The 15,170-nt window shown below is 45.6% G+C and overlaps 1 protein-coding gene across 2 annotated transcripts in view; it reads right to left on the bottom strand.

Annotated features, from left to right (window-relative positions):
- SAE1 (SUMO1 activating enzyme subunit 1) overlaps positions 1-14,769 on the bottom strand; it is a 28,662-nt gene extending 13,893 nt beyond the window's left edge. Inside the window, exons 1-3 of one of the 2 annotated variants that reach the window (XM_079985659.1) lie at positions 14,694-14,747; positions 14,577-14,663; positions 2,253-2,364 (exon numbers count right to left, since the gene is read on the bottom strand). In XM_079985659.1, the coding sequence (XP_079841785.1) occupies positions 2,253-2,364; positions 14,577-14,663; positions 14,694-14,731 (237 nt within the window). In that variant the 5' untranslated portion in view covers positions 14,732-14,747. Of the gene's footprint in view, positions 1-2,252; positions 2,365-14,576 lie in introns of both variants that reach the window. The other variant, XM_079985658.1, reaches the window with a different exon arrangement.
- Between the last annotated feature and the right edge of the window lie 401 nt (positions 14,770-15,170).

The raw sequence follows: 15,170 nt of genomic DNA, 5'->3' as shown, positions 1-15,170 counted from the left end.
AGCCCTGAAGACTGAGAGGCAGGGTGGCAGAGTGGTTAGTGTCAGACTAGGACCTGGGAGAGAAGGGTTCAAACCCTCATCTGGTCATGAAGCTTGCTGGGTAACCTTGGGCCACTCACTCACAAGGCCTAACCCACCTCACAGGCAGAGAAACCAGTAGGAGAACACTTCAATCTCCCAGATCATTCAATACAAGATCTCAAAGCAGCTGTCTTATTACAAAAGAATTTCAGAAACAGACTTGAAAGAGAAGTCGCTGAATTACAACTTATTACTAAACTGAAAGCTATGGAGAGCCCTGGATTCTTGTCTCATTACATGTGCTAAAGCTATTTTTGGTCATCTGCATACTATCCCTTGCTTTTTCCTGTAGGACTAATTGCAGTTTTTACATGAATAGAATCTGTCCTTTTATTAAAATACATCTCTGGGTTATTTGTGGGGCATAGGAATTCGTTCTTTTTTCCTTTTTCCAAATATAGTCTGGCCCCCACAGGGTCTGAGGGACGGTGGCCTCAGGGGTCCCAAACAAGGACATTCCTCTCTTGAGAAAGTCTCCATCTCCCGGCTTGCGACATACAACCCTCTCCTCGCCACATACGTGCTCTCTGTGGGGCTTCCCTTGCACTTGATCTGGAGGCCGCAGTTGGAGCAGAATGCTGCAGCACGATTGCTGACAAGAGTGAGGCCTTGAGGGAAAAAACACCCCAGTGCTCAGAGATCAGCACTGGCTGCCCATTTGCTACCAGACTGAGTTAAAGGTGTTACGACCAGTATATGAAGCCCTTAAGGACTTGGGACCACTTATTTGTGAGATCACCTTGCCCCCGTGGGCCCACTCAACTGCTTCGATTGGAAGAACTGGCACTCCTACAGGTGCCACATAATACTTGTTCTGCGTTTGTAAGAACTCAGTCATTTAGTGAGGCAGCCTCTACACTTTGGAACTCCCTGCCTATTGACATCAAACCCTCGCTGTATTCTTTTTGGCATCTGCCAAAAACATACAGTGGTGCCTCGCAAGACGAAATTAATTCGTTCCGCAAGTTTTTTCTTCTTGCGAGTTTTTCGTCTTGCGAAGCACGGTTTCCCATAGGAATGCATTGAAAATCAATCAATGCGTTCCTATGGAAACCGCCTTCAGACCAGGTCCGGGGACAGTCTGTCCCCCAACCTCTTCTGAAGGCTGGGGGGGGGGGGGACAAGGGCTTTTCTTCCCACCGCCAGCCTTCAGAAGGCTGTTCTGAAGGCTGGCGGTGGGAAGAAAAGCCCTTCTCCCCACCTCCCGCCCCGCAAGCTCCGGGGACAGGAGGGCTTTGCTGCTGACCCCCAGCATTTTAAAAGCCCCCGGGACAGCAGAGGTCTTCTGAAGGCAGGCGGTGGGCGAAAGTCTTTGCTCCCCCCTGCCTGCCTTCAAAAGCCGTCCGGGATAGCGGAGAAGCGCGCTGCGCTTCTCCGCTATCCCGGGAAGGCAGGCGGGGGGGAGCAAAGACTTTTGCCCACCGCCTGCCTTCAGAAGAGGTCCAGACCCTCTTCTGAAGGCCGGCGGTGGGCGAAAGTCTTTGCTCCTGACGGCCAGCATTTTAAAAGCGGTCCGGGATAGCGGGAAAGCGCACTGCTATCCCGGACTGCTTTTAAAATGCTGGCGGTGGGGAGCAAAGCCTTTCGGCCCCCGCCGGCCTTCCTGGACCTCTTCTGAAGGCCGGAGGGGGGCGAAAGGCTTTGCTCCCCACCGCCAGCATTTAAAAGAGGTCCCCGGAGATTTCCCTATGGGCTTTCTTCTTGCGAAGAAATTCGTCTTGCGGAATGACTCAAAAACGGTAAACTCTTTCGTCTTGCGAGTTTTTCGTTTAGCGAGGCGTTCGTCTTGCGAGGCACCACTGTAATTGTTTAGACAAATCTACCCAGATCTTTGGAAAGTTGAAGTGAGTTTTAATTTGTTTCAATCTATCGTTGTTTTAAACTTTTTGTGTGCTTTAAATGATCGCTGTAATTTTTTGTAGGGTAAATTTTATCATCTTTTCTGTAAACCGCTTTCAGGCTCCCCCCCCCCCCCGCCGGTAATCAAGCAGTGTTTAAATTTCACGAAATAAATAATTTGATGGACACGCGCTTTTGAGTACAAAGGGGCAAGACCACGTATTATCCTATTTCCCATTCCAGGATCAGGGGACACCCAGGGCGGCAACAGGAAGCCCAAGGGAGGAGCCCCCCCCCAGGACCCGCCTCCCGGCCCCTTGGGCAAGACTCACCTGCTGATGGTCGAGCATCGTCAGGGCTTTGACTCCTGCCAGGATTAGGTTCTTGGCCACCTCTGCCCCCAAGCCTTTCATGCCCACCAGCAGCACCCGAGACGCCCGCAGGCTGCAGAATACAAGAGGAAGCCATCAGTGTCCCGAGGCAGAAAGGATGCAGTTCAGACCCCCCCCCCCCCGGGCACAAGATGCTGGTCAAAAGGAAGTGGCCCAGGATGGAGGTGAAAGGGTTAATCCGAGGCCAAGGGATCCTTTTGCCAAATGATCAAATTGACCTGACGGGTTTTGATCTTCAAAGCTCTGAAAAGAGCTATATTACCCCGGGGGTTCTAATGGCAAATTTTATCCCTGCTTTTCTCTCCCGTCTTTGCTGTTCTAATCCAAAGAGGTTGCAACGAGAAAATGGCAGTACGTGTTGCTGAGGGTGATATTTATAATTAGAATCATAGAATGGAAGGGGTCCCGGAGGCCATCTAGTCCAACCCCCTGCAAGGCACGAATCTCAGCTGAAGAATCCCTGACAGATGGTCATTCAAATCTATGCCTAAAATCCTCCAAGTGGTCCCCGTGCTTATTGGAATAAAGGGGGCTGCCCCTCGCTCCCATCTCCTCCCCTCTTGAATTTCCCCAAATGCCAACCTCTAGAGATGATTATGCAGTGATTTGTGATAGCCAGGGAGAATCCTGGTATCACACTCCCCCTTTGAAAAGAGGGAGATTAAATGGAATAAACCTCACTGGCAGTTGCTCTGAAGGAGCCACTCCTCACATGGAGACAAGTTGCTCTTTGCGGATGAGGAGGGTCTGGGTGAGAAGAACTGCCATCGGGCCCTTCAGGGTAGCTCTTAAGGGAGGGGTAGGCAAACTAAGGCCTGGGGGCCGGATCCAGCCCAATTGCCTTCTCAATCTGGCCCACGGATGGTCTGGGAATCAGAGTGTTTTTACATGAGTAGCATGTGTCCTTTTATTGAAAATGCACCTCTGGGTTATTTGTGGGGCATAGGAATTTGTTCATTCACACCCCCATATAGTCTGGCCCCCACAAGGTCTGAGGGACAGTGGACCAGCCCCCCGCTGAAAAAGTTTGCTGGCCCCTGCCTTAAGGCATCAGCAAAACCTCCCTTCTATTTTTGAGGCAGGAACTAATTACGACTGAGGCGACCCATCTGCCTCTTGCCCAGGACGCAAATTGGCTGCTGGCATAATAAGAGACATTAATTAACAGGCTGAAGAACAAAAGCAAAAAGCTTATCTTAATTATCAATCAACCCCATTGATTGTTGGTATTGCGCAGCGATTATTGGCTAAGCGATTGCAAGAGATCAGAATGAAGAAGGTGTGCAGAATGAGGAAGGAAAAGAGATCAGAGAAATGCCAGGCTGAAGAATCCATAGGACCTGGGGGGAGGGGGGGCACCGATCGAGATGTGCCTGAAAATGAGAGTGGAATGGAAAAGAGGGAGATGGCAGAGGATGGAAGGGAGAGGCATGGAGGACTGGAACAGATCAAGGAGAGAAATGGAACCGAGGACAGAAAAAAACATGAAGGAACCTTCTGAGATGGCCAAGGATCTTGTGTGCAAGTGGAAGAAGACTCGGAGGGATAGGCCACCCAGACTCTGGAAAAAGAAGGGGGCATGGAAGGCGCTTCTTCCTAAATCAAGACAGAAACTCCTAGCCAACAGGAAATGGGACCGGAAGATATGGAATTGGGTATGAACTATTGGACATACAATAAGTAAAGAGTTACGGATCATTATCCTAATAAGGGAACCTCTTGGAGATAAAACTATTATACATTCATACCTTGCGTTATGTCCTGCCGCAACCCGGAAGTACCGGAAAGGGTTACTTCCGGGTTTTGCCACTCGCGCCTGCGCAGGTGCTAAATCGCGCCGTGCGCTTGTGCAGACACAGTACTACGAGTTGCAGGCAGATGGGCCTCCGGAAAAGATCCCATCCGTAACACGAGGTACCACTGTACTGGAGGAAGACTTTTCTGGATATCTAGGGATAATAACAATGGAAGATCCTCTTTGGGCCTTTTTGCACGCAAAGGAAACTGAACGAAAAGAGGAATATTAGACATACAGTGGTGCCTCGCAAGACGAAAAGAATCCGTTCCGCGAGTCTCTTCGTCTTGCGAAGCAACCCTATTAGCGGCTTAGCGGCTTAGCGCTATTAGCGGCTTAGGGGCTTAGCGGATCAGCTGATAAGCGGCTTAGCGGCTTAGCAGATCAGCTGATAAGTGGCTTAGCGATCAGCTGATAACCGGCTTAGCGGCTTAGAAAAAGGGGGGTGAGGGGAAAAACCCCACAGGAACTCGCAAGACATTTTCGTCTTGCGAAGCAAGCCCATAGGAAATTCGTTTTGCGAAGCACCTCCAAAACGGAAAACCCTTTCGTCTAGCGGGTTTTCCGTCTTGCGAGGCATTCGTCTTGCGGGGCACAACTGTAGTGAGATTACCCTTTGGATTGGACTGTCCAGAGAAAGTAACAGTAATACCACCGACAGAACAAGAGCAAGCACTTGGTGCAGTTGGAGGAAAATCAGAATAATTACATCATGGCCCTGCAACTATTGAGCTGGAATACTAATGGTTTGAACTCACCTCAAAAAAGGAAAAGAGTCTTTCATCTATTAAAAAAGGAACAATTGGACTTGATTTGCCTACAGGAAACACATGTGATAAGGCTCCATAGGAAAGTATTGACTAATAAAAGATTGGGCCAAGAGTTTATCTCATCAGACAAAGTTAAAAAAAGAGTAGTAGTAATTTATGCAAAGGAGAGCCTATCACCGAAATTTATATTTAAAGATGATCAAGGAAGATTTGTGGCAATTGAAATTCAATTACAAGGAGAGAAATTTTTGATATTAAGTGTTTATGCACCGATTGAGGGAAAATCAGAATTCTTTAAAAAGTTGCATGAGACTTTGTTGGACTATTTGGATTATAATATGATCATGATGGGGGATATGAATGGAGTGGTATCTACAAATATGGACAAGGCACAGAGACAGGTAGTTACTAAGGACGGCAGACTACCAAAAACCTTTTTTGAGATGACTGACAACTTGGACTTAGTTGACATCTGGAAGACAAAGAACCCCTTGGGCAAAGAGGGAACTTTCTTCTCTGAAGCCAAAATGACGTGGACAAGAATTGACCAAATCTGGATAACTAGAGAACTGGCTCCAAAGACTAGAAAAGTGGAAATCTGTCCTAAAACCTGCTCTGACCATAATGCTGTGAAAATGGAGATGAAACTAACACCAATTGGCTCCTTCAGATGGAGGATGAATGACACCTTGTTTAGGGATGAAGAAGTGACCAAGAAGGCCCAAAAAACCTTGAGAGATTATTTTGAGATAAACATAAATACTACTGTCGAAAAAAGAATTATCTGGGACGCAAGCAAAGCGGTTATGAGAGGGTTTCTGATACAACAGAATGCAATAAAGAAGAGAACTCAAAATGAGAAAAAAGATAAAATTTTGGAGAAAATAAAAGAAGGTGAGAAGAGATTGAGAGCGAAACCAAAGTCGCAAGAGATTTTGAGAGAAATAAAGTTACATCAAGTACAATATATGAAAATGATGAACCAGGAAATAGAGTGGAAAATCAAACAGATGAGACAAAAGACATTTGAATCGGCCAACAAATGTGGGAAATTGTTAGCCTGGCAAATGAAAAAAAGACAAAAACTTAATACTATTACAAATTTGGAAGTGGAAGGAAAGAATATACAGAATCCAGTGGAGATTAGAAAATGTTTCCAGAGATATTTTAAACAACTATAATCACAAGGGCCACAGAAAGAAATTGATAATAGACCAATTTTTGAAATTAAATGGACTACAAAAAATCTCTCAAGAAAATAAGCTAATGCTGAATTATAAAATAACTGAACAGGAGGTAGAAGGTGCCATCCAAAATATGCAACTGGGTAAATCTCCAGGGCCGGACGGTTTAACTTCAAGATATTATAGATCTTTGAAAGATTGGATAATACAACCATTAAAGGAAGTTTGTAATGGAATTTTGGAAGGGAAAAAGGCACCAGAGTCATGGAAGGAAGCTTACACTTATACCGAAAACTGAGTCTGAGAAGACACAACTTAAGAATTACCACCCCATATCCCTGCTTAATGTGGATTACAAAATTTTTGCAGATATTTTGGCTAAAAGACTAAAAAAAGTATTAGCAGAAGTGATACATAAAGACCAAGCAGGCTTTCTCCCGGGCAGACACTTGTCTGACAATACAAGAAATATAATTAACATTCTAGAAAAATTACAAGTGAACATTAATACTAAAGCAGTTTTGATATTTGTAGACTCGGAGAAAGCTTTTGACAACATTTCTTGGAGCTTTATGAAGAAGAATTTACAGGGGATGGGGGTTGGTCAAGGTTTTGGAAATGGTATAGGTGCAATATATTCAGAACAAAAGGCCAAACTAATTGTCAATAATGTGGTGACGGAGGAGTTTAAGATAGAGAAAGGGACACGACAAGGATGCCCAATTTCCCCATTGCTTTTTATTTCGGTCCTGGAGGTTCTCTTAAATATGATTAGAAGGGACCAATTGGTTAAAGGTATACAAGTCGGAGCTAAACAGTACAAATTGAAAGCATTTGCAGATGACCTAGTATTGACATTACAGGAGCCAGAATCTAGTACAGTGGTGCCCCGCAAGACGAACGCCTCGCAAGACGGAAAACCCGCTAGACGAAAGGGTTTTCCGTTTTGGAGGTGCTTAGCAAAACGAATTTCCTATGGGCTTGCTTCGCAAGACGAAAATGTCTTGCAAGTTCCTGCGGGTTTTTTTCCTCCCCCCCCCTTTTCTAAGCCGCTAAGCCGCTTATCAGCTGATCCGCTAAGCCGCTTAACAGCTGATCTGCTAAGCCGCTTAACAGCTGATCCGCTAAGCCGCTTATCAGCTGATCCGCTAAGCCGCTTATCAGCTGATCCACTAAGCCCCTAAGCCTCTAATAGCGCTAATCCGCTAAGCCGTTAATGGGCTTGCTTCGCAAGACGAAAAAACCGCAAGACGAAGAGACTCGCGGAACGGATTCTTTTCGTCTTGCGAGGCACCACTGTACTAAAAGAGTATTGGAACTGATTCAAGAATTTGGTCAGGTTGCAGGATTCAAGTTGAATAAGTTAAAAGCTAAGGTTTTAGAGAAAAACCTAACACCGATCGAGAGAGAGAGGTTTCAGAGGGAGACAGGTTTAACATTGGTTAAGAAAGTAAAATACTGGGGGTTAATATGACTGCTAAGAATGTGAATTTATTTAAAGATGATTATGAAAAATGCTGGACAGAAGTGAAAAAGGATTTAGAAATATGGTCAAACTTGAAGCTTTCCTTGCTAGGCCGTATCGCTGCTATAAAAATGAATGTATTGCCAAGAATGTTGTTTTTGTTTCAATCATTGCAAATTTTGGATAAAATGGACTGTTTCAAGAAGTGGCAGAGAGATATTTCTAGATTTGTCTGGCAGGGCAAGAAGCCCATAATAAAATTTAAAATACTAACTGATGCAAAAGAAAGAGGTGGATTTGCCCTGCCAGACTTTAAACTTTACTATGAATCAGCTGCATTTTGTTGGCTGAAAGAATGGCTACTTCTTGAAAACACAGACATTTTGGATTTAGAAGGTTTCAATAATGTATTTGGGTGGCATGCATATTTGTGGTATGACAAGGTCAAAGCACATAAAGCGTTTAAAAATCATATTGTTAGGAAAGCTTTTAATCATATTGTTAGGAAAGCATTTAATGTTTGGACAAGATATAAGGATATAAGGACTTACTTGAAAATAAAACCCCAAGGTGGTTGTCACCGATGGAAGCGAAGGCTCAGAAAAAGCTCAATATGGAGGCCAAATGGCCGAAATATTGGGAAATTTTGGAACAAGAGGGAGATAAATTAAAATTGCAGAGCTTTGAAAAACTAAAAGACAAAGTGCGAGATTGGCTTCACTATCACCAAATAATGGAGGCATACAAATTGGATAAGAAAATTGGCTTCCAGGTGGAAAAATCAAAATTGGAAACAGAACTGTTAGATCCCAAAACTAAGACTCTGTCGAGAATGTATAACTTGCTGTTGAAATGGAACACTCAGGACGAAATGGTGAAATCTGCTATGATAAAATGGGCACAAGATGTGGGACACAACATTATGCTGGCTGACTGGGAACAGTTATGGACCACAGGTATGAAGTTTACGGCATGTAATGCCTTAAGAGAGAATATTATGAAAATGATATACAGGTGGTACATGACACCAGTCAAGCTCGCAAAAATATATCATTTGCCCGATAATAAATGTTGGAAATGTAAAGAGACTGAAGGTACATTCTTTCACCTTTGGTGGACGTGCCCAAGGATTAAGGCTTTCTGGGAGATGATCTATAATGAAATGAAAAAGGTATTTAAATATACCTTCCAGAAGAAACCAGAGGCCTTTCTCCTGGGCATGGTTGGCCAATTGGTGTTAAAGAAGGATAGAACTTTTTTTATGTATGCAACAACAGCAGCAAGAATACTCATCGCAAGGTATTGGAAGACACAAGATCTACCCACCCGGGAAGAATGGCAGATGAAGGTGATGGATTACATGGAACTGGCGGAAATGACTGGCAGAATCCGAGACCAGGGAGAAGAGTCGGTAGAAGAAGATTGGAAGAAATTTAAAGACTATCTACAGAAACATTGTAAAATTAAGGAATGTTAGAAGGATGTTGGAATGAAGTTATGTGATTTTAGCAGTAATGTTATAAAGGAGTATTTAAAGATGGATTATTAACAGGTGAGAATGTAAAGTTATAATATATTAAGATAAATTAGTAAGATAAAAGCAAAAATTGTAAGGATTTGCTGAAATAACTAATTGAACTAGAATACAAAAAAGGGAGGTGTGAGGAGGTCAGGGAAACAAGTAAATGAAAGACAAGATATGAAAAGGCTGGTTTGTTTTTAATTGTTTTTACTTTACTGTATTTTGTATTTTTGTTTTTTTTTTGTTTTTTGTTTTCTTCTTTCTTATTCTTGTAACTTTTTTTAAACTTTAATAAATATTATTTTTTTAAAAAAAGGAAACTGAACGAACGTGAGGCAACTGAAGACGGAGAAAATGTCATCTAACAGACTGAGGCCTGCAATGAATGGGTGGAATACTTTGAATGACCTGGCTATACTAAAAATAATAATAATAATTTATTATTTGTACCCCGCCCATCTGGCTGGGTTTCCCCAGCCACTCTGGGCGGCTTCCATAAAAACCAGAAATACACTAAATACCATATTATTCTGTATATAAGACTAGGTTTCCCCCCCTAAAAATAATGTCAAAAATTGGGGAGGCATCCTAGAGACGGATACATCTCCTCCCCCATTTTCTTAAATCAGAGTCCCCCAAAATAGGGGGCATCTTATACATGGGACGTCTTATAGACGGAAAAATACGGTATATCGTGGGCAGATGGAGAATCTAAGGTCCCTGCTACTTCTTTCCTTTATCTCTCTTTTTGATTTTTTAAATGCCCATTTGAATGCTATGTAGCTTTTGTCCTTTATGGGGGACTCATTTTATTTTTGCATTTGGTTTTTTTGTTGCCTTCTAGTTTGGGTTGACAGGAAGGGGATGGAGGAGAGACCAAGAGGCAGCGAAGGCTCCTGTCTTTGTCCCCCCCCCTCTTTCTTTCCTTTTCTATTTTCTAAGTTTTATTTCTATTGTATTCTATGTTGAAAACTTTCCATAAAAAATTCAGATAAGAATCCCACCCCCGATGCGAAGGCAGACGGACATTTTGAAGGGGCAGCTCTGAAGAGGGTGGAAAGAGGGGCAAGGGATGCACTTGTGGGGCAGAGCGAGGAAAGGGGGCAGGGCAGGGTGGATAAAAACCAAGGATTTAAATTTTTTTTAAAAAATTTCAGATTTTAAAAAATTTAATTCAATTTTTTTAAAATTTAAATTGGATTTTTAAAAAATTAAATCTGGATTTTTAAAATAAAATGCTTCTGGAGGAAAAATATTTCTAAAGATAGTTTTCTATTTAGGTTACGTTATAGTCCAAAGGCTGTTCGTCAGGAAATAAGGATTCAAGTTTTTCATGTGTGCTAAAACTCAGCCTAAGAGTTATTTTGTTTTTTTAAATCGTTTAACCACATTAGTTAACAAACATGGATACATATGTTATAATGTTGTTGTTTCAGTTAAATAGTTTACATTGCTATTAAGGAAATGATTGTTTTTCTCTTTCCAATCAAGTACAGCAGAAAAGTTGTCCAAATATAAACAGTTAACTTATGACACCTCACCATAATTTCATAATTATCTGTCTACATATTTCTAATAGTATCACCTAATTATAAATGTAAAAACTACTCTGAAAATTTATGATTCCAAAAAGGAAACCCTCCTCTGGTTGGAAATATTAAGGTGATACCAGCAAGAACGAGTCTTTCTGTAAAAAAAAATGATTTCAATCAAGTCTTACTGACTAGTGATTTTAATCAATTTGATTTAAGTCAAATGGCAGCCTGCATGAGGGGGCAGCTCTGAGGCCCCGCTGGGCCCCCAAGCCGGCGCCTGAGGGGCCAAGAGGAAGGAGGCCCCGCTCCCTTCAGGCCCCACAAAATGGCCACGGCTCCTTCTGAGGGAATTTCATATCAAAAAAACCAGGAATTTTTGATAAAACTGTAAAAAACTACTCTGAAAAGTTATGAGTCCAAAAAGGGAACCTTCCTCTGGTTGTAAATACTAAGGTGATACCAGCGAGAACAAGTCATTCTGTAAAAAAAGATGACTGAAATCGGGTCTTACTGACTAGTGATTTAAATCAATTTGATTTAAATCAAATCCACCCTCCCTGGTTGAAAGCAACCAAGAACCCCTCACAGAAAATGTTGAAATGCAGCTGGGGGGCTGGAAAGGGGGGGGCTCAGCAGTCCCCTCATAAGAAGGGGCCCCCTTGGAAGGAAGGGCCCCAAGGGCCCCCCAAAGGCCCCCCAAGCTGCCCTGGCCATTCTGTGGAGCCTGAAGGGAGCGGGGCTTGATTGAAATCATCTTTTTTTGCAGAAAGACTCATTCTTGCTGGTATCATCTGAATATTTACAACCAGAGGAAGGTTTCCTTTTTGGAATCATAAATTTCCAGAGTAGTTTTTTACAGTTTTATCAACAATTCCTGATTTTTGAGATGATATTCCCTCAGAAGGTGCCCTGGCCATTTTGTGGGGCCTGAAGGGAGCAGGGCCTCCTTCCTCTTGGCCCCTCAGGCGCCGGCTTGGGGGGCCAGCGGGGCCTCAGAGCTGCCCCCTCTTGCAGGCTGCCATTTGATTGAAATCACAGTTTAAATTACTAGTCAGTAAGATTTGATTTAAATCATATTTTTTTTTGCAGAAAGACTCATTCTTGCTGGTATCATCTGAATATTTACAACCAGAGGAAGGTTTCCTTTTTGGACTCATAAATTTCCAGAGTAGTTTTTTACAGTTACATCAAAAATTCCTGATTTGGTGATACTATTAGAAATACCTTGACAGATAACTATGAAATTATAGTGAGGTTTCATAAGTTAACTGTTGATATTTGGACAACCTTTCTGCTGTACTTGATTGGAAAGAGAAAGAACTATTTCTTTAATAAAAATGTAAACCATTTATTTAACTAAAACAATAACACTGTAGCATATGTATCCATGTTTGTTAACCGATGGGGTTAAACGACTTTTTTTTAAAAAAAAAAAAACAACACCTTAGGCTGAGTTTTTAGCACACATGAAAAACTTAAATCCTTGTTTCCTGACAAATAGCCTTTGGACTATAATGTAACTTAAATAGAAAACGATCTTTGGAAAGGTTTTCCCTCCAAAAGCATTTCATTTTTAAAAATCCAATTTATTTTTTTAAAAAAACCTGATTTTTTTGATTTATATATATAAAAACCATTCATTTTTATCCCCCCTGGTTTCAATGGCAGCCGCTCGCCTGGGGCCCCTCCCAGGCCCAACCAGCCCCCCCAGTGGCCATTTTCCGTGGCCCTTGCTGAGGAGGCGGAAGGCTGGGGCCCGGAAACTTCCCTGGCCGTTGGGTAGGGGAGGAGAGGGACCCCCCAAAACCAGGCGGCTTCCGCCCCAGAAGGGGCAGGAGAAGCCCAGGGGGGCAGCTGGTGTGGGACGACCCCCCCCATGGCCAGTCCAGCGCTCCTGGGGGGAGCCGGGAGGGCGGCCATGACCCCCTCCCTCCCTCCCTCCCAGGAAAGGGGAGCTCCAAATGGGGGCCAGAAAAAGGGGCCTGCCAAGCACCTGCCCCCCAACAGGCCGGCAGCAAGGGGGCTGGCGGGATCCAGGGGGCCCGGCAGCAAGGGCCCCGCCATCTTGAGGTGGGGCAGCACCCCAAACCCCCAGGAGGAGGCCTCCACTGGCTGGAGTGGCGTGCTGGGAGCCCCCCAACAGGTAAGCCCCCCCGATCGGCTGGGACCTGGGGGTTCTTTGTGGGGTTTTTATAGCATGCAGCCCCATGAGACACCCCCTTGTCAGCGAGAGACGGGGCCTTCTCTGCGATGGCCCCCATGCTGAGGAAGCCCCAGAAGGCTCAGGCAGGGGCCCCTCCCAGCCAGCAGAGGGCCTTGGCCTTGCCTGGCAAGACGCCCCTTCCAAAGAGGGCTGCCCCGCTCTCTTTTAAGGGTGCAGGAGGGGCCCCAGGGTTGAATCCGGCCCCTCCAGCCCTGTGGCCTCACAGCGGCCGGCCAAATGCCCCCAAGCAGGAGCCCCCCGGCAAGCGCCAGAGGAAGACCACAGGCAGCACTGGCCCTCACTCTCTGCCAGGGAGGCCGCCACTGAGCCTGGTGGCAGGGAGTTCCACAGTCCCTGTCTGCCTTAGATTTTGAATCGTTTTGAGACCCTGTTTTTGGAGGAGCCACCCGATGTAGCGCTTATGCAGCCACTCTGAGCCCGGTTTTGGCTAGGGTATAAATAAAATTTATTATTATTTTTTATTATGCCTTTGGAATGGGAGGTGCTTTTGTTGTGCCTATATCCCGTGTTTTGTGTGTATCTCTTTTCTTCTGTGAACTGCCCTGGCTTCTGTGGAGGAAGGGCAGCATACGGATTCAATAAATATTAATACTAATAAATGGGCTGGCTGGAGAGCTGTTGCTGTTATTGATATTATTGTTGTATCTTTAGTTTTGGATCTTATAAATTACGTGGAAATTGTTTCCACTTGGTTGTGTACTTTTTGATGTGTTTTATTTATTGTTTATGACTTCTGATATGTTTGTAATGATGTAAATCTTGTCGTGTTGTAAGCTGCCTTGAGCATAGTTTCAACTATGGAAAGGCGGCATACAAACAAAATGATGATGATGATATGACAGGGGGGCAGCAGCGGCAGCGGCAGCAGCAGCAGCAGCGGCAGCAGCTCCTCTGTGTTCCCCTGACCTTTCGCATCAATCCGTGGCTTCCACCCGCTTTGCCCCGATGGTGCGGCTGCACTGGCTTCTCTGCCCTGAATCCTAAGGGATGCGCCTGGAGCTTTGTTTGAAGCCGCCATTGGGGAGAAGGAAAAAATGCTCCCAAGGGGGGGATTTCGGCATGGGACTGGGCAGGGCCGGATTGAGGTTTGATGCGGCCCTCAGCTCCTGAAGGCAATGGGGCCCTTGAGATGTCCAGCTGTCCTTTGCCAACAACAAATGGTCGCTGGTTTTTCTGTTGAATATATGCTAGATGGTCATTGATGGACCTCATGGGTATCTCAAGTCATTTGCACATCACAAAAGGTGTATTTTACCAAAGTAATTGTTGAACTGAAATACAATTAAGAAGAAGTATATTAATGGTGAAATACAATTAAGAAGAAGTACATTAATGGTGAAATGCAATTAAGAAGAAGTATAGTAATAGTGAAATAATTATTACGCTCTAATTTAAAATGCTTGAGGGTCCATGACTTACATCATAGGTGCCTAAACAACACAAAACACTGTTGCTGTATATCGGTTTTCTTTTATGTTATGTTATGTTAATGCTGTATTGTGTTTTTCATGTTCGGCTAGAGTGGGTGGGGAATAAATAATTATTATTATTATCACCATCATCATCATCTTATATTTTGGAAATGTGCACCCAGTTTTTTCCCCTTTCTTTTTTGGGGGGCCCTAAGCGGTAGCTTGTTGAGCTTCGGAGGGGTCTCGTGCTCCCCGTGCGGGGCCCTGGGCGGCCGAGGGGCCCCGGCATCCTCGGGGCTCCCGGGCAAAGCGGCGCCGCCGAGAGAGGCAGGCAGGCAGGCAGGCAGTCGGCCTTACCGTTTCTGCGCCTCGAGGCCCCAGAGGCGGATCTGTCGGTCGTACTGGGCCGCCTCCTCCTCGCTGATGGCGGCGGCGGCGCTGGCTGCGCGCGGAGCGGGGCCCCCTGCGCTGGCTCGGCCGGCCTCGTCCTTCTCCTCCTCCTTCTCCACCATGGCTGAGACTCCTCGCCGCCGCCGCCGCCAGGCCCCGCCCTGGGCCCGCCCCCCGCCTTCCGGCCGCGCTCGGGCGTTTCCGCCAGTTGTCGGGCTGGGCCGCCGGTGCGTGGGGCGGCGCCGGGCGGGTGCTGCGGGTGCGCGCGCGCGGCGCTGGGCGAGTGTCGGGCGGGCGGGCGAGGCGCCGGGCGCCATTTTGTGTGGTGCAGCCTCGGCAGCAGCAGCAGCCCTCCTCCGTGCGTGCGTGCGCCCGGCCGGCCGGCGCCCCGCCAGCCAAGCCCGCGAGCGGAGCGCGGCGCCTCAGGCCCGCCGAGTACAGTGACTGTGTCCCGTCCCGGTGCGCCGCCTCCTCCTCCTCCTCCTCCTCTTCCTCGTCCTCCTCCTCCCCCCGCTGCCCTGTTCCCGGCTGGCTCCCTCGCCCGCCCGCCCGCCCGCCCGC

This window comes from Podarcis cretensis (assembly GCF_951804945.1).
Source record: "Podarcis cretensis genome assembly, chromosome: 8".
In the NCBI taxonomy this organism is placed as follows: Eukaryota; Metazoa; Chordata; class Lepidosauria; order Squamata; family Lacertidae; genus Podarcis; species Podarcis cretensis.
The sequence above is the reverse complement of the archived record's forward strand: the minus strand, read 5'-3'. Positions and strand labels throughout refer to the sequence as shown.